This window comes from Kogia breviceps, chromosome 6, assembly GCF_026419965.1.
Source record: "Kogia breviceps isolate mKogBre1 chromosome 6, mKogBre1 haplotype 1, whole genome shotgun sequence".
NCBI lineage: Eukaryota > Metazoa > Chordata > Mammalia > Artiodactyla > Physeteridae > Kogia > Kogia breviceps.
In genome coordinates this window covers 68,152,778-68,177,030 of record NC_081315.1, presented here as the reverse complement: position 1 = coordinate 68,177,030, position 24,253 = coordinate 68,152,778, and the positions used below count along the sequence as shown (strand labels likewise).

General features: G+C 38.9%; 1 protein-coding gene and 1 pseudogene across 1 annotated transcript in view; both read right to left on the bottom strand.

The window, feature by feature from the left end:
- The window catches only part of CPE (carboxypeptidase E), a 110,841-nt gene that overhangs the window by 27,204 nt on the left and 59,384 nt on the right, over positions 1 to 24,253 (bottom strand). The window contains exon 2 of the mRNA XM_059065875.2: positions 1,359 to 1,555. Within this exon, the coding sequence (XP_058921858.1) occupies positions 1,359 to 1,555 (197 nt within the window). The remainder of the gene's footprint in view (positions 1 to 1,358; positions 1,556 to 24,253) is intronic.
- LOC131758026 (ubiquitin-conjugating enzyme E2 K pseudogene) lies at positions 2,998 to 3,707 on the bottom strand (annotated as a pseudogene).

Below are 24,253 nucleotides of genomic sequence, written 5' to 3'. Positions count from 1 at the left end.
CACAGCATGCCACTCTGTACCTGGTTTAAGAAAAATATTCACTGCCTCTGAAAACCACATCAACTACTTTTAAATATTCAAAAGAATAAATTACTAAAGGTTAGATGCTTAAAATTAGTTTAACATGAATTGTTTACATATTAATAATATACCTCTCTCTTACCATCTTCATGAAAAAATATGAGCTCTAGAACTTTTGCTTCAACTTTGTAAGTTGAAAAATTTCTGCTCAATTTTAAACCTTTCATTTCACTAATGATATAATCTGGAAATTTAATAAATTTCCAGAATATTCAGTTATACTCCATAATGTAGATTTTCTTGTTTTACTATTAAATTATACTAGATCTCTAAGATAGAGAAATGCCCATATTCTTAAAGTCATGTAAACTCAGATACCTTAGACTGTGGGGAATCAAAACCTATTAAGACAAAATAGCAATGACAGTTTTTTGTCTATACTGTCTTACAGTTCTGAATATCACCTTAAAATAGTCAATAATTTAATTCTCTATGTTACTAGAATTTTTCTCTCATAAATTTAGAAATTATATCAATATTTATACTTACAGAAATTCACTGTCTGGGTTTCTTACAAGGTCAAATTATCAGGTCACTTGATCTTTTATTTTTAAGGTACAAAACAACTTCTTAACTACAGATTAACATACTAAATGTATGCTTTAATATGTTCCCGTAAAATAAGAAAATTATTTCAAACTGTAGAAAATAAAATGTCGTCCACCCCTGTCTAAACAAAAAGGGAGCACACTTAACTGTGAAAACATAATTACTTCCCAGCTTCTCTAACAGTTAAAATGTATTAAATTAATTTTGATTTGTAAGTAGGAGGGTTTTGTTGTTATTTGTTTGTTTTTTTACTTTACACATCACATACAGATAAGGATTAAACATCAGTGAAACATTGGCCAAAAATCCTCATTCCTTGATTTCAGTAGAGGGCGCTATGATATCACCTCATTCAAGACAGCAATGGCCTCACTTGTCAATACATGGCAGTAGATAGTTTTCAAACGTCTAGATTTTTAGGAAGAAATTTACCTAGTCACACACATGAATGAATAAATATGATTCATTTAACAATGAAAACAAAACATTAATTTAATATTGACTAACAAAGTTTCTCATTTGCAATCTCTGCTGAAGAAACCCTCGCCCACCATCCCTTACCCTCTGCACTTTTTCCTTACCAGTAAATTAAACACCATATCACTTATACCCGCCGCTGCACTATCTGTAAGCTTCATGTGAGCATATATTCCTTATATATGAGCATATATGTACAAACCATTTTAAAAAAAGCAAGCATGCCCTGTTGTGAGCTGGCCCACACCCACCTGAGATGCTGCCTTCTCAAAGCCATCAGGGTTGAGGGAGGGCATGATGTGGATCCGGGTGTTGTGGATCAGCTGGACGATTGTCTCATTCCCCTTTTGGTATTCATTGCACAGGTACTGGGCCAGGAAAACCAGCAGTTCCCGTCCAACAGCCTCATTGCCATGCATATTCCCAATGTATTTAAATTCAGGCTCACCTAAAAGCGCAAAAATATAGTATGGAGACTTTTTCTATCGCACCAAACAGAAGGCAAACGACATATAGTGTAAAAAATATTGTACAGTTACTAATTTATTACACACAGCTGATAACTTCTTTGCCCTCCACAGTTGACGCCTAAGAAACCTGCCCTAAAAATACTCCAAATGCCCCTTCTGTCCTTCTAGTTCTCTCTCCCTAGCTTCCCACTTGTTATGCAGTGAATTGTGTCCCCCAAAATCACAGGTTGAAGCCCTAAGTTCCAATGTGACAGTATTTGGAGATAAGACCTTTAAGGAGGTAATTAAGGTGAAATGAGGTCATAATCCAGAAGGATTGTTGTCCTTATAAGAAGAGGAAGAGACACCAAAGATTCTCTCTCTCTCCACATGCATGAATAAAAGGCCATTATGAGGACGCCTCAGGCAGGCAGCCACCTGCAAGTCAGGAAGAGAGGCCTCATCAGAAACTAACACTGCAGGTGCCTTGACCTTGGACTTCCAGCTTCCAGAACTATGAGAAAAGTGTCTGTTGTGGTATTTTGTTATGGCAGCCCGAGAAGACAAATATACACTCCCCCCAATAACTAATAATAGTACATCGTGTGTGTCCTACCATTAAACAGAGAACTTTCAGATTTTCTTATTTAGTCCCCACCAAACAGCTAAAAATAGGTATTATTACCCATCTCTATTGTAAGGTGAGCAAACTAAAGTTCAGACTGCTTGAGAGGCCTGACTTCAGTTACACAGCCAATGAACCCAGGATTCAAATGCTGGTCTTCTCATTTAGTTAAAAATCTACTTTTTTAAAAATTCTTTTTTAAACCATAGTGACTAAAAGCATTAACTTCTAGAGCCAGACTGGGTGGTTTCAAATCCTGGCACCAATTCTTACTGGCTGACCTCAAGTAGTTACTTCAGCTCTCTGTGGCTCTGTTTCCCCATTTATAAATGAGATCTTAGATTCTACCTCATAAGGTTATTATAAAGTTAAATAGCGAGTGTCAGTGCTTAGAACAGTGCCTGGCAAAAAACAAGTGCTATGTGTTTGCTCTTTTATTATTATTATTATTATTATTACATCACATTGCCTTGTCATTGTAAGGTGCTTTACCATAATCTAGTTTTCTTTATAACAGCCCACTAAAATACAGAAGACAGATAGTTTTATTATCATTATTGTAGAAATACAGCCAAAGAGGATAAATTTTGCTGAAGGCCCCAGAATTCAAACATAAATCATGCTGCCTATTCCATTGCATTTTAGGAGAAGTAATAAAATTGCAGAGCATAGCAGCAAAATAATCTTTTTTTAAATTTACAGATACATTTAATTAGCTTTATTTACAGAGCAGAGATTTTTTTGTCTCCAATGGTGCCTGGATAACATCATTAGACAAGAATGCCAGTTGAAAAGAAATCTACACAGAATCCTAAAACTAGCAGATGTTGATGCTCCTCAAGAAGGGGCAAGCTTGACTATATCAGCAGCTCTATGTCTCAGTTACTCAGAAGCAAGTCTGTTGCAGTCTCTACATCCCAAGATTTTGAAGACAAGGCCACTATTACTGCATTCCTATCAAAGCCCATAGCACATAGGTTTTCTATTTTTTTGGTGTACTCTGGACTAGAAACTGGTGCTCCAGCATACACATGTGCCCAAAGTCGAGCTGTCTGTTTGAACGTTTCGGGATTTAGTTTGTACTGATTTGCTACTACTGCATCTTGCGGATCTTCTGGTTCTGCAGCTGCCAGTAGTGCTTGCAATGACAATAATACCATGCGGAGAGTCATTGCTGCTGCCCATTGATCTTTCAGGATACCCAAACAAATAGCCCCTGTGACGGAACTAATATTAGGATGCCGTATTTTAGTGATAAACCGGACCTTAGGGGGATTAAATGGATATGTTTCTGGTATTTTAATCTCTAGTTGATATCGTCCTCCTTCATATGGTGTGTCTGGAGGTCCTGCTATTTCTCCTCTTAATTCTGTAAAATTCTCATCTACAAGACCTACTTTAATTTGATTTTTGCTTGTCTCCTCGCTCTTCAGCACCTCCTTGAACTCCGGCTTGATTCGCTGCACCGTGATGTTGGCCATGTCTCCGCCCGCAGCTGATTCGTGCCCGCCTCCTCCGCACCGCTACAACCACCGCCACCTCTTCTTCCACTACCTCCTCCCTCGGCGATTCACTCCCAAGCACACGAACGCTGCCAATACCACCCCTGCCACCACGCTCTCCTGAGTGTGCAATCACCTCTGCGCCCAGCCACCAAAATTCAAAATAATCTTAATTAATCCTATTGTTCTGCTCCTTTCTGCTTCATCCATCCAAAAGGCCCAATTTCGGCAGTGAACAAGATCCTCCCATTTACAAAATCACTAGGACTGCCCACCCCTGTTTAAAAAAAAAGAAGTTGGAATTATCCTTCTCTTAGAAATATGTTATCTAAATATTCTTTGCATGAGATTCCTGGATGTGTGATTTGAGTGACTGCCAGCTGCAGAAACCATGTCGTGTGTGACCTCTCAGCCTGAGCTGAAGCTAATCTTAATCTAAGGATCAGGTGGGAGCAGGGTCATGGCTGTATTTATATGTCCCTCATTTTTCACTTGAAGGGAAAGAAAGCCTCACTTAAACCACCTCCAGGGACACGCGCCGAAGGTATGCATGTGGGAAGAGATGTTTTCCTTGCTTCTGATTTCAAGTCATAATAATCTTCCTCCCTTCTGTCAAACTCACCCCCTCAGTGTGTGTGTTAGTGGGACTGAGGCACAGGGGACACCGCACCAGTCCACTACGGAAGAGAACAAGAGACCAGGAAGCCAGGGGAGTCTCAGAAGCCTGCCTCCCAAAGTTATTAGAGAAGATTGCAGTGTTGGGGGCTTTCTGGTCCTGCTGCTTTACCCCAACACAACTTTGGAGCTTTGGTCACTCAGAAGAGCTTGGCCCACAACTCATAATGAGTACGTGAGCACATGGAAATTTTCTATTATTCCTCTGGATTAAAAACTAAAATTATTTAATCACTTGAAGGAGGAATGGCAAACTCATAGTAACTTAGCTAAATTTAGCATCCCAGTGTTTTGTTTGGCTATCAGAGCCTATCTTGTGTTTGAATTTGAATGCTTGGGATAGAGCGTGCTTTTTCCAGTCTGCCACAGGCCACACCACTCCATATCACTGCTTTATTTATTTATGTTTCCAGAGTCAGAAATTTTCCAATGTGGTTTTGCTTCCTGCTCTGTAGGAAGTCTCAGGAACCAATCCTCCCAATATGTCTATTATATTTGTAAGGAGGTAGTAATGACACTAGCAATGCTTTAGGTTGACATAAAGATAGACTCTAAAGGTCATTTTATAGAAGATATTAACGTATGGAAATAAAGTGCAAGGCAATATGAGTTAGCAAAAGAAAAGTGTAGTTTTATACACTTCCTCTGTCTTAAGGAACAAATTAGATTGCTAGATAATACTGTCACCAGAATACAAAAGGGCTGTGATCTTTTAAGGCGACTGACATGTCTTGTGAGTTGGGGAAGAGCCAGAGTTTAAATACAGCCTTTGTTGAATGTATGCAAAGCCCAGTACCAGACACTACAGGTACCCCGAAAGCAAGTAAAGCAGCATTCCTGAACTCAAGGAACACAGGGTCTGGAGGAGGGCACTGACATGCGAACAGTGTTTAGGAGAGAGGCAGCCATGCAGGAATTTTGGATCCACAACCAACCAGCTTCAAGGCTCCAAAATGAGATGTTACCACCACCTCTCTGGCCTCTCTCTGGCCCTTTTTCCTCCCAAAGCCAGAGCTATCTTTTCAAAATGTAGTCCTCATCCAGTTCCCTCTACCTGAAAATCCATCAGCTAACTTCCCAGTTGCCTTCACCATAAACAGCAAAGTTCTCCATAGTGTTAGAGCAGGCAGGTAGCTAGGTGTGAGCAGAGAAAGGGGGCAGGGGCCAGGTGGCAGGAAACCATGCCTCTTGTAAACAGTGGGGGTCCATGGGCAGATAAAGAAAAGCAGGAACTTCCAGACTGAAAGGAAACCACACATTTTGGGGGTGATAAGTGTCCTGGAGACAGACAAAGAAAGGTGGGAAAAGGCAGGAATCTCCAGTGTCTGAATGTAACCTGTTGCTCATTATGCTCTCATTACAATAAAATTAGCCTTGCAGATAAGAAATTCCCATCATGCACCAAAGCTATGACACTTCCAGTCAAAGCTAAATAAGGACAGAAATCCCTCCTCCCCTCGGGAAGGTGGAGCTAGGATGAAAATCAGGGAATACGACCCCCAAACCTCTCCTTCCCCAGTGAAATTCCACCCCTTCATTTGTATGGCCCTCATAACTGGCTTGCCAAAGAAACCCAGGGCAGCTCCTCACCTGTCTGCCCACTCTCCCTCTGAAAGCATATTCTTGCTTAAATAAATTCTCACTTTACTTTCTTAACCTCCCTGTCTCCTTTCTGAATTCTTTCTGCAAGGAGACAAGAACCTTACTTTCACAAGAACAATAGGATCTCTAACCCCCAAGGGGCCTGGCCTGAGGACCTCTCATCTCCTGAGGCACCATCTCCTCTCCCGTCTTCCAGCCACACCTCCTTCAGCACAGGGCTCTTCTGTGATGCTGTCTACTCCTCACATACGTTTTGACCTCTCATCCCTCTGATCATGGATAACTATGGTTTCCTTAGAGTATCTTTCATCCAAGTCCAGTTCCTTTGTTATTTTTAATACCTCAGTTGGAAAATGTACATTAATCAGTGTGATTATGTGTTTAATCCCCATCCCACACTGTATGTAGTGGGATGGTGTCTATGTCAGCTCACGTGTGTATCACTCGTGCCTGGCATCTATGCAGTGAGAGCACAGATATATCAGTTAAATAAATTCATGACTAAATGAATAGAGGAATGGTCTTTTTCTAAATCCCACGCTCCCAGCAGCATGGCTGAGAGTAGAGCTTACCCTTGAGATGTTCCTTTCTGGAACAGTGAAGGGAATAACTGAATAACTGAAGGGGGCCAGAGGCAGTTTCAGGGAGGCTGTGCCCCGAGTCCTCAATGCTTGTTGCCCCATCCCGCATTCTCAGACAGGAATGGAAATTCTTCTTTGGGGAGGAAAGCAGCAGTGTTGTGGATAGCTGAATTCCCAAGATTAATCTCCATGGTCATAGAGAACCATAAAGCTCTCCAGGCAAGCAGTTCCCTAAGGCTATTTTTGTTGTAAGGTCTAAACAAAGGGTTCTGAAAACACTTTGCCTTCATAATCTTTAAACCAGAAATAGAGACAAAATGGAAGATTTTGGAATAGGCCTCTCGCTGTCAATTTACTTTCAATTTGTTTAACAAAGGGGTGACAGCTTTTCCTCAGCACTTAATTTTCTTTTCTGTGGCTACAAAGATGGAGTTTACAACAGGATGACATATGCATTCCTGTTTATAGTGTCTGCGTGGACCAAATGCCAGGTTTAACTGAGACGTCAACCTTGTGTTTATAACTGGTGACGCATGTGTACCCAGGCACTGGCTTATCTCTCTCCTGGCAACAGGAGGAAAAGGCAGCAGGCACTCTTCCCAGTACACTGGGGGACAGATGTTTTTACCTTCATCTTACTTTCCTCACTATCTTTTTACAAAGTAGTTACCCTGTTCCTGAGGAATCACACTTGCACAGCCTGCATCACATTGGCTCAGGAAGTACAGTTTCTCTGTTGCACCAATTTTTCCACAGTTCTGTGTAACTATCAGTTTTCCAGTCACTTCACATGGCACACAGTCATCAATCAAGCTGGCATTAAAAGACAATCAATTCACAAACCACATTCAGCCTGGCTGGGCTGCACTTCTATCTTCCTCATCTGTGTCATAGAACAATTAATGTACCTGAGTGGATCTGTATTTTCATCAGAACAAGATAAGAATAACTTATAAGATTTTTTTTTAACGTAAGATCCAAACTTTTATTGAAGTCAGAAATAATAAATCCCCACCTGGAGCAAGCAAATAATTTTAAATTCCATACTTGTTGTAACTCTTAATTTGCCCCAGTTGTGTACTGATGTGATTTGAAATAACTAAATCAGTAAGGAGGGAGATGGGGAGAGGTAAGAAGGGAGTGAGTGAGTGAGGGAGGGAGGGAGGGAGGAAGGAAGGAAGGAAGGAAGGAAGGAAGGAATTTCTATTGCTTTAAAAATAAAACATAAGTAGTTAACACCCCAGAACCCCACACCCTTAGGCTCAGCATTTGAGGCAAGTCTGCAGCTGACAGCAGACTGGCAAAGCCCCCAAATGGGAGAATTAATGGTTTCAAGGTGACCAGAGAGACTCTGAAGCAGAATCCATACTCAATAGGCTGATCCTGAAAAAAATGATCAAATAAAGGGACAAAAGTAAAAAATTAATACTGTCTGCCTTTCCCACAAGAAGCAAAATTTACTTTCACTTCCTTATTTGACCCAATTAGTCTCTCTAATATTTTCTCCTCCTGAAAATAGCTGACAGGCTGACTATTGGGTAGAGTAATTAATCAGATAAATTTAAGGTCCCTTTCAAATCTCAGAGTCAATTATTCAATGACCTTATATGGGAAGAAAACGGCAGAGGGAAAATACCTAATGGAAAATGAGATACATGTGAAAGTGGGTGGTAAATTGTGAAGTTCTATCTAAGAGGTATAGCGTCATTACTTAGAAAATATAAGTAGATTAAGGGTATTTTAAGAAAGAACTTGATCATAGTAACAGAACCCTTCATCTTTCATCCTGTAAATAGAGATGAAGCTCACACTGAGATGAATCCTCCAACATCATCAAATTATTGCCAAAACATAAGTTCACTAATTCATTCGAAGTGTATATAACTTAACTCACCGATTACATAATTCTTAGAGCTAGGGGCAATATCAAAATATATGTTCCTGGCATATGTAATATACTAAACACATTGCTGAACAACTATAGCATCCAAAAACCAAACCCCATTTCTCAAAGATATCATGGTAAAATGCGCTCATAACCAATGATTTTGAGAAACTGATAAGCAGTTACACAAGCAGCACAATCACTGAACTGACTTCATTCACAAAACACTGGGCAAGCAAATCAGACACACCTTTGGAACAGATGGACCTTTTAATCGATTATCTTCCTCCCTCAGTTGTAAAACTGGGCATAAGACATTAGTGCTGGTAATGGTTTCCACTTGTTTGACATTCTAACATATTATAGCCTGTAAATCATTCTTGCAGAATGAACCCTGCAAGTTTCCTAGAACTTGTGGACAAATACGTTATAAATTGGCTCCTGTTTTAGCACATCTTAGCAACCTAAAATGCTGAGCAAATTCCTAAAAGAAATGCAAATCTTCAGGGTCCAAAGAAACAATGGAAGAGAATGGGTATGCTTATAAAAACTGATTCCTCTTCTACAGAAGAGATGAGGAGCAAATAAAGAAGGGAGAAAGAGAAACCAAGGAAAGGCAAAAGTATAATAAAACAGCTGCAGAAGAAATTACAGAATTAGAAGATTATATTATCTCCCCTCACTCCTTCAGAGTAATATTTTTAAATAATTAAATTAAATGACATCTTGAAAGGGAAAGCTGATTTTTAATGGGCAGTCAAAATAGAATACATTACAGAATTATTCTGTAGAGATGCATTACCGAATTGTTTTTGAAAATATTATGTATTAGCCATTACACATAATTTTAAAGTTTTCTTACATGTGACATCCAGAATATTTCTAGTAATATTCTACTTGAAGAAAGAGAGTAAACAAAAGACCAGAAGATATTTCTAGCCATACAAGTCCATAAAACAATGTAAGAGTTCTAATATTAATGAATACGTTCCATTTTTTTAATTAAAATGTTTGTTTTCACATGAGTATGCCAGATACAATGAGAAGCTGGTAAATGTTTAACAACCAGCTCTGATCTGTAGCATATGCCAATTTCCATGGTGTAAATACTCCTACCATGGCCAATTTGAAGCTATCTATGTGAGGTCAATTAGCTCACAAATTTACTGAATAGTAAAAATAGGTCTCCTAAGCCAGTACAAGCCTACTCCAGCATACCACTGGACAGCAATTATCTGGGATGTATGGCTCCCAGTTTCCTCATTAAGTTCTCCAGAAGGGGAATCTGAGGTCTAGGAAATTTGAAGACTTTTCAAACACATGATAAGAAATATAATCAGATTAGCCTCTACTCTACTGTCTTTCTTTATGTTTAATTTTATACAGGAAGAATTAAAAGAGGTTTGTTTGGGCTTTTTCTTGTATTGAGATAGAGCTGTTTTCCAAAGCACTGCACCATCATCCATTCATTCTAGGAGGAAGGGAAGATAGAGAGAAGTGGGGAATATTTTTGGTTGAGTTAATTATCCCAGAAGGGACTAATGCACTGGATTATATCACCCTTTGCTCTAAATCTGCCCATAATAAATCAAAGAAAAAAATTTAACCTAGTCAATCGTTTTTCTAAAATATTTATCAGCAGTTTCACATTTTCAAAGTTCCTCTGTTCTTCCTACAGTGTTGACCTATGAGGCTATCTTTACAGTGGAAAAGGCAATATAATTTCTGTGCCCACTCACAGAAATCAGTTATTTAAAATTAGTAACATGGGGCTTCCCTCGTGGCACAGCTGTGGCAAATTCAGGGGACACGGGTTTGAGCCCTGGTCCGGGAAGATCCCACATGCCGCGGAGCAACTAAGCCCGTGTGCCACTACTACTGAGCCTGCGCTCTAGAACCCCTGAGACACAACTGCTGAGCCCATGTGCCACAACTACTGCAGCCCACGCGCCTAGAGCCCGTGATCCGCCACAAGACAAGCCACTGCTGTGAGAAGCCCGCGCACCACAACAAAGAGTAGCCCCCGCTCGCCGCAACTAGAGAAAGCCAGCATGCAGCAATGAAGACCCAATGCAGCCAAAAATAATAAATTAAATAAATTTTAAAAAATTTTTTTAATTAAAATTAGTAACATGAAACACTTTATAATTACTGAGGAGAGACTGCCTACAAAAGCCTTTAGATTCAGAAAAATCTTTGATTTAAGAGCATCTTGAAGTGAACACAGAGAACTTTTAATACAGAAATGAGATAAGGCAGAGATTATTTTAATGATGTAGTTTCATGATAGATTATCTTTCTGTAATACTAATCACAGAATTGCTTTAAAGCACTGCAACAGTTATGGATCTCCCCAAATGCTTGGCAGGATGCCTTTGTGTACTCATTTACTAAAGGTAGCTTTTGGACCTTAAAGCATCCTTCAGAAATATTAATTTCTAGTTCTTTTAGATAACTCTCTTAGAAGATTCTGCTGTCTTTCACCAGTATTCTTATCAAATAAAATAAAATATAAAGTTAAATTTATCTAAGAGGCCAGGAACAGAACAGAATTAAATGAATTGGCACTAGAAGAGAGGAAAGGAAACAGGAAAGGACCCAGTTTCAGACAAGTGATTATGATTCAGGTCTTTGCCAACTCTCTCACTAACGTATTTGGTTGTGACTGGTATGTTTATTCTGGAAAACAGTGCTTATGAGGAACTCATTTTGTAGCTTGAGAAATTTAGGTGTAGTGTCAAATTTCTGAAGGTTGAAGTTTAAGTTTCCTAAGGTTGTTATGTGGGGAAGGATTTGATTGATCCTGCAAAAGTCCAAGGACAAAACTAGAATTGAAACTAGAAGGTTCACAGAGAGAGCATTTAATACAGCTGAAGAACAAACCTTCTTTCAGCTACAGCTCTTGGAAGACAAAATGGCTGCAATGAAGTCATTAATTCCACTGGAAGGCAAAAGGTATCTCAGAGATATGGTATAGAGGTTGGACTGGATGGTCTCTTAAAACATCCTATGATTCCACTGAAACAGGACCTTTGACAAACTATTGGTATTCAAGCTTCTAAACTTGTCCTATACAAATCATAGCCCTCAATACATGATAGCTGACAATTTTGATAGTTCTCTGAAACAGAGAAAACGGTGGATCATCATAGTGAACTAAGACATGATTACGAAATGTAATGGAAAAACACAAGTCCATTTCTACCAATCATCTCTCTTTATGCCCATGAATAAAGAGCTCATCTTAGTTCAAAGATGAATATTTGAGAGGATGAGTAAAGTGAAGTCATCAGAACCTGTATGGGTGGAAAATGACAAGCATTTCCAGCAGACAAGAATGAATGAAGAAGAAAAACTTCAATTTGCTAATAAGCAGATAAAGTAGTAGCACAAGTAACTCTACCCAAAGCAAAATCAGCAATGTAAAAGCTTAGTTGAACAATCTCTCCCCAGAAACTCCTTGGAACTTTCTTTTTAACTCTCTCAGGAATAACTCAAAAGTCAAATTTATTTGTCAAAACATCTTCAAGATGTTATTTTTTGCAATATCATAACTAAAGATTTGCAGTGCTAAACATATACCAGTCTCAGCAGCAGTGGGCAACACAGTAGAATCTTCAAAGATGAGTAAAGGGCCAAATGGAGTCTGGTCTCTGTGCTGCCTCAGTACCTAGCTGGTGATGACTCACCTGTGGGAGGGCTGAGTCTACTCCAGGTCTCCCTTCAGGAGATTACTCCATATCAGGGCATGCATGAAGTATCCTCTTTTTTCAAAGATTTTAAAGAAAAAGTGTGCTGACTTAACAGCTCTGTAGGTCAGAATCATTTGTGGACTTCCTATACATACAGATTTCTGAGCTCCGTTACCAAAGATCATACTTCAAAAGGTCTGAGAAGGGGCCAGAACACATGTATTTTTTAAAGGATCTAGAGGTGATTCTGATGCCCTTCCACGATTGAGAAGGAGTGGTTAACGAGGTAGGTGCAGGGAAAGTCTAAAGGTAGAGAGGAGGTCGACAATGCCAGCAGACAGGTGGGAATTCCAACAGCCAATTCCATCAGGATACAGCCTGAGTAGGGTGATCGTTCTTAACAATTTGCGGGTCGTGGACTTTTTTTGAGAATTTGATTTAAACAAAACTGTGAATTCTCTTCCCTCACATTTGCAAGGAAAAAAATCCACAAAATTATGCGAAGATCTTACAAACTTAAGGAATATTATACTAAACATATACATGTCAAGAAAGAGGGGAGATCATAGCCACCATAAATATTAATCTCTTACACAGGCTTCTTTTCTGTTCCAGACAAATAGGAGACTACTGCATGCACTTCCTTCCTGCACATGGACACAGCAGCACAGCAGCAACTTGGCACTGTTTTAAAAAGTTGGGGAGGTGCGGAGCATGGACTTTGGTGAGACAAACTTGGGTTTGAATTTCAGCTCTAACATATCTAAACTTCTGCAAGCAACCCCTTCCCTGAGCCCTAGTATTCTTTTCTATAAATTGGCTTACTAAAACCTCTTTTGTTGAGTTGTTGAGGATTAAATGAGAAAATATAGACAAGACATTCTGCACCATGCCCAACAAAGAGTAGGTAACCAATAAATGGAAATAATATTGCCCATGACCCACGCTGTTATGATAATATGAACAATCTTCTCTACTCAAGGCATATAGAAGCTGGAAGCTTCCAACAGGAATATGAGGTGCGTTGGGATCTTTCAAAGAGCTATGAAATGTAAGTGGGTTTGGAAAACTAACCAGTCCTTCCAGGAGTATAGATAATAATTTCAGCCTAGTGTCAACCTATCCCATATGGCAGGCTTCTCGAGCTTGGATGTGCATGTGAATCACCTGGAGATCTGTTAAAATGCAGAGTCTAATTCAGTAGGTCTGCAGTGGTGCCTGAGAGCCTGAAGCTCTAATAATCTCCTCAGGGATACTGCTGCTGGTCTATGGACCACTCTTTCAGTGTAGAAAGACTATTTGAAACCTCTAAAATCAAGAGTAGGGGAGAGAAAGAGCAAGAGAGACTGACTTTTAAATAACAAAAAAACCCTTCAGAAACTTGAGTGCTTCTTTTTATTGTTGGGTTACTCCAATCAACCTGAGTGCCTACCTCCCCAAAGGGACACAGCATAATTCTAGAGGCCATGACATGGCCTTAGGTCTAAGATTCACAATAAATGCTAAACTACATGACCAAAAAAGTATCTGCTGGTGTACACTGAACCCAATGTTAGATGCAGGAAGATGGTAGACTATTACAGGGCTTACTGAAATAACCCTATAGTGCTCCAGAACTATTCAGATCATAGGAAAGTACACTGCTTTTCTCAATTTTAATATCAATGTTTACACTTTAAATATACATTAAATAATTATACACAGGGTTACATTTTTATTATAGTTATGAATAAATTGAGTAATCAGAGTCGTATAGGATTATGTGCTATCATATTTTTATTTTGTTTATAGTTCTCTCACTAAAGTACTTTCAAGATTTTCACTAATTGAAACTATTCTAATTTTACCTCCCACTCCATCTCACCCATTTTCTGCTACCCTTTTTATTTCTTCGGAGACTAAGATAAAACCTATAGAGAATTTGTGGGGGTTTTTTTGCAATGAAGAGAAGAGGTTAGTAAAATAAGGGACAAAATCTCATATGAGGTCAAGTAGACAACTAAACAGATACACATGGCCCCCAAAAGACTAGAGATTTCTCATCTTATAAAATTTTATATTAGTTTGTATCAATATTAGTATTTTAACTTTTCCTTCCCTTAGGGATTCTTTAATGTTAATTTAAATAAATGTCCTACAAGCATTCAAAAGTAAAAATAATATTGAAATGTTCTGCTAAATAAAATATAAGCCACCTGGCTTCAATGAAGAAATAAAGACAATGAAGAAATAATGTCCTAAATATTAACTAATCATCTTTAATTTCATGTGATCACAAATAAACCATATCTAGAATCCCAAAATGTCAACAAAAAGTTTTATATTGAACCTTATTATTGTTTTTGCTATCATTGTTTTTATTCATAATTCTTTGTTTGTTTTTTTTTTTTGGTGGTATGTGGGCCTCTCACTGTTGTGGCCTCTCCCATTGCAGAGCACAGGCTCCGGACGCACAGGCTCAGCGGCCATGGCTCACGGGCCCAGCCACTCCGCGGCATGTGGGATCTTCCCGGACCGGGGCACGAAACTGTGTCCCCTACATTGGCAGGCGGATTCTCAACCACTGCGCCACCAGGGAAGCCCCTATTCACAATTCTTTTAAAGCTATTTAAGATTTTGTATTTGGATGGTTTGAGATATCTTGTCAAAAACAGTCTTACTGAAACATTTCTTGGTGAACAAAATAAAATTGTCTGTTTTCAAGTTTAATGATACAAATCATCATGTGTATCAAAATTTTCCATTTAAAAAGATTTTCTAATTGCTTAACAGCTCAGAAAAAGAAAAATAACTGTATCCCAAGCCCAACAAGAGAAAGAATTTCTTTTCTGGGAACATAATTAAATAACAACAATAAAAAAAAAACAGAAAAATTGCACATGAAATTACATGAAATCAAAACAAACAAAAATGTATACAGTTCTATCTACACAGATAAGTATATTTCAATAGCTTCTTCCAAAAAGGTTATAGCAATTCACACGCCCATAAGCAATGGGTATGTTTACCCATACCATGGCCAGCAAGGGAGCTTATTGTCTGTTTTTAATTTTAATAATAATTTCAATTTAATTTTAACTTGTATTTCTTTTATTAAAGAAGTTGAGGGCTTCCCTGGTGGTGCAGTGGTTGAGAATCCGCCTGCCGATGAAGAGGACACGGGTTCGTGTCCCGGTCCGGGAAGATCCCACATGCCACGGAGCAGCTAGGCCCATGAGCCATGGCCGCTGAGCCTGCACGTCCAGAGCCTGTGCTCTGCAACGGGAGAGGCCACAACAGTGAGAGGCCACAACAGTGAGAGGCCCGCCTACTGCAAAAAAAAAAAAAAAGTTGAACCTTTTTCCTACATTTCATTCATTTGTATTGGCCATCTGCATTCCATCATATGTATCTTGATTAATTGCAAGCTTTGCCTATTTTCTATCACGTTTCTGTTTCTCCTATTTTTTACAGAAGCTCATAGTACATTAAGTACAAGTTTCTAGTTTATCATGCAGTCTTGCAAATATTTTCTCAGTCTAGAATTTTTTTATTTTTTGTCATATATTTTCCCACATAAAAATTCCTAATTTTGCTAGTCAAAAAGTATCCAACTTTTTTAAATGGCATCTAGACTTTTCTTCTCTTTTAAGAAAAATTACACAAATGTAATACTAAATTTTCTTCTATTACTGTATCATTTTAATTTTTGCATTTAGATCTTTATTCTACTTCCATATATGTATATGATGTGAGGTAGTATTTAACTTTATCTTATATTCCAGATGGAGGCCAATTACACCAACATCATTTTCCCCCTGAATTTAAATTATACATTTATCACAAATTATATTTCCATATATACTTTAGTCTATTTCTAGATGTTTTTCTATAGTACTAGTTATTTCCTTCTGGACTTTACACCATGCTGTTTTGATTAGATAATCTTAAAAGTATATTTTAACAGTTGGTAAGACAATATAATTTTCCTTTTCCAAGATTTTCCCTAGAATTCTGATACATTCATTCTTTCACATAAAAGTGGAAATAATTTCCTTCATTTTAAAAACATAAGACTGGCTGGAATTTCATTAAAAATGCACATTCAGGGGCTTCCCTGGTGGCGCAGTGGTTGAGAGTCTGCCTGCCGATGCAGGGGACACGGGTTTGTGCCCTGGTCTGGGAGGATCCCACGTGCCGCGGAGCGGCTGGGCCCGTGAGCCATGGCCGCTGAGCCTGCGCGTCCGGAGCCTGTGCTCTGCAACGGGAGAGGCCACAACAGTGAGAGGCCTGCATACCACCAAAAAAAAAAAAAAAATGCACATTCATTTTGGAAGATTACTATTTTCATGATTTTAAGTTTTTCTGTGAATTCAGTTTCCATTTATTCAACTCCTCTCAATAAAACTACATCTTTCTTCATACAGAAGCTGCCCCTTTCTTGTTAAATCTATTCATGGATATATAACTGTGAAAGGAATATTTTTCCAATACAATATGTAACTTATTATTGCTACTATTTTTAAAAAACTATTAACTTTTTTGTTGTTTCTTTTATTTTTTCAAATGCAAAGAAAATATCAAAATCAATAAAAGAAAGTGGGGAATTTTCAAAGCTACAAGCAAAAATTAACCACTAAGATAGGAAATATTAATAAAATATAAATTCTGTTGAGTCTGAAAAGAAAACAAAGATAAAAGAAATTTACAAACTATTAGGAAAAAGGAAAAAGAACCATAAATGTAGACAAAGTTGAAATAACTTCTATTATTAGCAAAAAACCAAAGCAACAAAAGATAAATAAACAAGTGGGACTACATCTACCCTGTGACCTGTTTTCCCCACTTGGTCATCATCACCCCCAAAGCTCCACCTCAATCAACAGTTATTTCTTTTTCTAATACATTTCAAATCCAAATGGGTTGCCAGCTTAAGAAGATGCAGTACCTCTCCAAGTAGTTAATAATGCAAGCTCTGGAGGCAGACAGGCTAGATTTTTATCTGCATTCCATCATTTACCAGCTGGGAGACTTTGAGCAAGGTATTTATCCTCTGTACCTCAGTTTCCTCAACTCGGATGCAGGAATAACAATAATACTACTTCATACATAGGGTTACTGGGAGGATTAAATTAGAAAATTATTTAAAGCACTTAGCATAATAGCTCACACATAATAAATGCCCCAAAAGGTTAACTATTTGATAATGGTGATGATGACAAAGAGGAGGGAGGAGACGGGAGAAGAAGGAAGAGAGGAAAAAGGAGGAAGCACTCAGAAAACTGTTTGCTAAATTCTTTGTTCTGACTTCTACATGGAAGACACTTCCAATGACTCTTACCTGCTCCTTCTCATAATTCCTAGAGAACCTTCAAAATGATCCAAACCCCAAGAGATGCTCACATCTTTGTACTTAAGGACCCTTTAATTGGTCTTTGCTGAGTTCTTTCATTTATTCACTCACAGAAGTGTTTATTGAGTGTCTGCTATGAGCCAGGCCCTGGAATTACAATGGGAAACAAAGCGGACGTAGACCTTATTCTCCTTATGTTCATGAAATTTCAAGTCTCCTAGACCTTGGGTTCTGATTTCCGGGACCACTTTTATGTTTCATTGCTCTTCCTCAAACTAACAGAAGGGCATCTCCTAGAGCTCTGACTCACTGGCACAGACTCAGAACTGAAGACACACTGCAGGTTGATCAACTATATTTTCACCAGAGAATAAAAGGACTGTTTAAACAAGCTCTGCCTTTTTCTCTTTGTCATCGCCATCCAGTAGAACTTTCTGTACTGGTGGCAATCTTCTACAACTGTGCTGTCCAGTATAGTAACACGAGAGCACCCAAAATGTGGCTAGTGCAACTGAGAACTGGATTTTTAATTATACTTAATTTTAATTTAAATAGCTGTATGTGGCTACCATATTGAAGAACACAGGACTAAACTCCTTACAGCTTTTTTGTCTGTTTGTTTGTTAAAATCTGGAAACCGAATTTGGCACTTTTGTATGAATTCCCTGTATGCTGAGTTTATTTACATTACAAAAAGAGAGGTTTAAGGAGTACTGGAAGGAAACTCTGAAGCACTACTGTGGACAAACAAGCAAAAGCTGCAGTTATATTTTGGAATAAAAAACTCATTGTTTTGCTGTAGAAAGAAACTGTCCTTAGTGGGGAAATTTTAAAAGGTTCTGCCAAACCAGAAATTCTATTTGAATAATAAGAATGGACTCCCTTTTTTTAGCAGCAGAGATGACCGATGATTAGAACCATTTACAAAAGTCACCTTGAACACATCTGCATCCACAACCTAGGGCAGCAGTGAGAGAATGGAAGCGATAGAGGTCATTTTGGTGTGGTCAAAATATCCACAGGTCCTCAACCATAACCACACCCTCCAGCTAGTGATGAAAGTCAAACCCAAGATTCTGAGTGGAGCCAAAGGAAAATAAAAAGGATCTGTAAAGGAAGCCCAAATATGATGTGCTAAATAATTGAGAGTAACTGAAACCAGGACCTTATGGAAAATGCCCACCCTGGAAGTTACTATTATTGGCTCTAGACTGCTACTTGGAAAACAGAGTTAGTGAGTGTGTGGAGCTGGCTTGCGAGTGAGTGCCCTGAAGACTCAGAGGACCACAGTGGCCTACTCCAGAGGCAGGCCTTGACAGGACATTCAAATGATGGCATCATTCTTTAGCAAAATGGAGCTGAGTCACTGTGCTGTCCTCTGTCACAGGAAAGGTGAGATCCACCAAGTGCTGCTGATCAGCCTTCTCTATGAGTTCAGGATATACACGAGCCACCTCCTTTCCAAGTTGCTTCAGTTCTCTGGATAAACAATACTTATGTATTTGAGCCATTAAAAACACTTCAACATTCAGCAGATAACCAACCAAATAGGGACTCCTGAGAGTACAAGGGTTCTCAGTGATTAATTACTCCAGGGAAACAGTCATAAACCAGTTGATCCTGAGCAAACCAGGATACGTGGTTATGCTAGCAATGCTGGGCATCTGGTGCAAAGGCCCCAGTTTGCCGTCAGGAGATGTTTCAGCACCTATATCTCCCTCACTTTGTCTCCTTTGTACTGATGAAATTTTCCATCCAGTGACATCCTGCAGTTCCTTTAAGGTAACAGCATTTTACATTCTTCTTTTTCTGATGAGATTAGATTGTAGGCCCTGGACTTTTAAGATTTACCTCATACTGACGTTTGCTAATGCTGTCCAGGCAAAAAGGAGCACGGGAGCCTCACTGGGAACCAAGAAGCCCCTACCTCAGAGAGGGCTGTCAGACACTCAGTAGCCAGTGCTTATCAAAAATTCACAGGTCCCTGAGGAAAGCCCCTCAAGGCAAGCATTTCCCCATTGGAGATACAGAGACAGACCTGGCTGTACTTTCTTGCACACTCCTTGGAATTCCCCCAGCACTGATGCTTATATTTACTAAGGACTATAGGTCATAGTGACACTCTAAAGGAGCTCAATTGGGAGGGTATGAAGAGGATATCCTGTAAAGTGGATAACGCTTAAAGTATATAAATTATTATAAAAATGTACTCTTGTTCATTCCCATGGTATTTACATGAATCATAAAATCAGTGACATTTCCCAAAACCCTGAAAGTCATACCACTGCTCCAGAAGCCACAGCTTGGGAAGAGGTATGGCAGTAGCTGGGGGAATTCTGAAACTTATGCTTTGTTCATTTCTGCTGCAAATTAATACCTTGGTAATACTTCCATTTGCCAACATGTATGTTATAAGAGGGGCTTAGCTGATCTGACTTCTGAATAAGTAAAGAGACAAAGTTCTTTTCTGTGATGGTGAAGATTAACTCTAAAGCCACCAATCTTCCTGCTGCCCAGTGATTCAGCACTGACAAAAACACTAGGAGCCTTTCTGGTTAAAGACATCACAGCATTGAGAAGCATGCTGAAAACTCAGAGAGGATACACAGAAAATAAAAACAGAAAACACACATATAAACACAGTGTTTTTAGTAGGAAAAACTAAACAAAGCAAGAAAGGCTGATGTGGAAGTCTTATGTGAAGCTACATAACAGCATAATTATATTATGCAAATGACAGTCTTTGAGCTAAGGTATCTAAAAATTTCTAGAAAAAAAAATCTAAAAAATTCTTTTGAAAAATCTAAAAAATCTGAAATTTTCTAGAAAGCAGAGAATTAAATCTTCAAACAAGCAAATTGCATTTTGTTCGTTCATCGGGTTAATGAGCTGATGTTGGGAATGGTTTAGCTCACTCATAACTCCATCAGTTCCCCATCACCTCAACATTCTTTTATCTAGAACACTGACATTCTATCAATTTAAGAAATCTGCTCCCCTTTTCTAACCGGATGGCTGCCCCAGTCTTCTGGAAAGTTCTAGCAGCAACTGCAGATTTATATTCTCCTTATTAGTAACAGTATCCTTTTATTGTTAGTTTCTGTGAATTTTTTATGAGTACAAAATGCAGCATCAATTTTCTGTCACATGAGAAATAAGTTTAAAACTGAAGTAAATCTTCAAAGTGACATAAAAAATTGCTTCAGCAGACTTCTGCCACAATACTTTGTTTTTCCTATATGGATAAATTAGCAATAGAGAACACAGATGAATAACTTACTTCTTCTAACAATTTAACTAGGAAATGAATTCCTCTTGCCTTATTTTTTCTCTGAATGCTTCACATATATGCTTTATTTAATCTCCATAACAACCCTTTGAAGTAGACATAGAGAGGTTAAGTGACTTGCTCAACACAGCAAGTCAGAGCTGCACCAATGTTCAAACCTAAGCAATCTGGCTCCAAACTCTGCTCTTAACCACTCCTCTGGAGTGAGGGTTTCCAGCACAGGTTTTTTTTTTTAATTGAATATAATTGCTTTACAATGCTGTGTTAATTTCTGCTGTACAGTGAAGCAAATCAGCCATATGTATACATCTATCCCCTCCCTCTTGGACTTCCCTCCTCCCCAACCCAACCATCTAGGCCATCACAGAGCACTAAGCTGAACTCCCTGTGCTAAACAGCAGGTTCCCACTAGCTATCTATTTCACACATGGTAGTGTATTTATGTCAAACCTAATCTCCCAATTCATCCCACCCTCCCCTTCTCCCTGTGTCCACACATCCATTCTCTACATCTGCCTTTCTATTCCTGCCCTGCAAATAGGTTCACGTGTACCATTTTTCTAGATTCCACATATATGCGTTAATATACGATATTTTTCTCTTTATGACTTATTCACTCTGTATGACAGACTCTAGGTCCATCCACATCTCTACAAATGACCCAATTTCATTTCTTTTTATGGCTGAGTAATATTCCATTATATATATGTACCACATCTTCTTTATCCATTCGTCTGTCGAAGGACATTTAGGTTGTTTCCATGTAGTGCTGCAATAAATACTGGGGTACATGTGTCTTTTTGAATTATGCTTTTCTCAGGGTATATGCAGTAGTGGAACTGCTGGGTCATATGGTAGTTCTATTTTTAGTTTTTTAAGGAACCACCATACTATTCTCCACAGTGGTTGTATCAATTTACATTACCACCAACAGTGCAAGAGGGTTCCCTTCTCTGCACCCTCTCCAGCATTTATTTGTAGATTTTTTGATAATGGCCATTCAGACCAGTGCGAGGTGATGCCTCGTTGTTTTGATTTGCGTTTCTCTAATAATTAGTGCTGTTGAGCATCTTTTCACGTGCCTCTTGGCCATCTGTATGTCTTCTTAGGAGAAATGTCTATTTAGGTCTTCCAGCCTTTTTTGATTGGGTTGTTTGTGTTTTTTAAATATTAAGCTGCATGAGCTGTTTGTATATTTTTGAGATTAATCCTTTGTCCATCGCTTCATTTGCAAATATTTTCTCCCATTCTGTGGGTTCTCTTTTCATCTTGTTTATGGTTTCCTTTGCTGTGCAAAAGCTTTTAAGTTTAATTAGGTCCCATTCGCTTATTTTTGTTTTTATTTTCATTACTCTAGGAAGTGAGTCAGGATAGAAAGCCCCAGAGATAAACCCATGCACCTATGGTCACCTAATCTATGAAACAGGAGGCAAGAAGATACAATGGAAACAAGACAGCATCTTTGATAAATGGTGCTGGGAAAACTGGACAACTACATGTAAAAGAATGAAATTAGAACACTACCTAATGCCATACACAAAAATAAACTCAAAATGGATTAAAGACCTAAATGTAAGACCAGACACTATAAAACTCTTAAGAGGAAAACATAGGAAAAACACTCTTTGACATAAATCACAGCAAGATCTTTTATGACCCACCTCCTGACTTATAAATCAAAATGATAAACAGGGCTTCCCTGGTGGTGCAGTGGTTAGGAATCCGCCTGCCGATGCAGGGGACACGGGTTCGAGCCCTGGTCTGGGAAGATCCCACATGCCGCAGAGCACTAAACCCATATGCCACAACTACTGAGCCTGAGCTCTAGAGCCTGTGAGCCACAACTCCTGAGCCCACGTGCCACAACTAATGAAGCCCGCGTGCCTTTAGCCTGTGCTCCGCAACAAGGGAAGCCACCGCAGTGAGAAGCCCACGCACCGCAACGAAGAGTATCTCCTGCTTGCCACAACTAGAGAAAGCCCACGCACACCAATGAAGACCCAATGCAGCCAAAAACAAATAAATAAATAAAAATTTTAAAAATACATAAAAAATAAAATAAACAACAGTCACGGTCTACTGTCCTCCCTAACCCTAACCCTCCCCCACTTAATTCTATGTTATTCCCCCTCTTCTACCTTATTTATTTCCCTTTTCAGATGATCTTTTTGTTGCCTTGCCAAATTTTAAAGTTGGCTTAACACAAGGCCACTTTTGGCAATTACCAGACAACTGGTTTTTATGTTTTTGCTATTTGGGGTGGGGTTGTTTGGTGGTGGTTGTTAACTGAGTTGGTTGCTTGGTTGGTTTTTCTCAAACATGAAGCTGGACTATTTATCCAAAAACATCTTTAGTAAACCAGGCAAATGAAGTGTTTCTCATTATTCCTTTTTTGCTGTGTCAATTATAAGAGCCAGATTCTCTGAAGGTTTAAGTCTCTTCCTGACTGCAAATCTGACACCTCTGAAAAATACACTTACTCTTTAAAACACATATTAGACAGGAGTGTCTTGTGCCAGATTGCTCAGTGTGAAAGGGACCAGTCTTAGCACTGGAGTCAGTCCAAGCATCTCTGCCTCTTCCCAGTCTTCATGCTAAATAATAGCGAGCTTACTACTTTTTCATTTCCCTATATATTTCAGGAGTAAGAGCTTTTAATGTTTTAACAAAAAAGTTTTAAAGATTGTAAGTTTTCCCATTGATCATGAAGACTGCTCTGCATGACCAGTTATTTTTATGATCCTATGCTGCCACACAAAGTGAAAACTGCCTATATATTTACATATCATCAGCACAAAAGTGGCATCTAAAGCTATGAGACTGTGTGAGACCTACTCAGAAAAATGTTTTTTCAACTGCAAGTTGTGCCTCATAAGTGGGTAGTGCAATCAATTTAGTGGATGTGAAGAGAATTTTTAATGAAATAGAAAAGAATAAAGTGCATTGTTTTGTGAGGGCTTTGACTCAGTGTGTATGTGTGTGTGCATGTGTGTACTCAGGAATGTCATAAAATGTATTTTTTTTAACTACTTAGGAATCGAAATACGTTTGAAAGTCACTGAACTAGGAAATGTATACAGACAGAGAAAAGGCTCAAGAACAAAGTCCCAGATACCCTAAGTATTTGAGTCTGGGGAGTTGATGGGAACTATAAAGCAGATAGAGAAGAATCAGCCAATGAGGAAAGAGGAAAACTAAAAAACCAAGTCCTGAGAAGAATCAGCCAATGAGGAAAGAGGAGAACTAAGAAACCAAGTCCTGGAAGCCAAGTCAAAAAGTGTTTGTTTGGGCTTCCCTGGTGGCACAATGGTTAAGAATCTGCCTGCCAATGCAGAGGACACGTGTTCGAGCCCTGGTCTGGGAAGATCCCACATGCCACGGAACAACTAAGCCCATGCGCCACAACTACTGAGCCTGTGCTCTAGAGCCCACGAGCCACAATTACTGAGCCCACATGCCACAACTACTGAAGCCTGCGCACCTAGAGCCCGTGCTCTGCAATGAGAAGCCACCA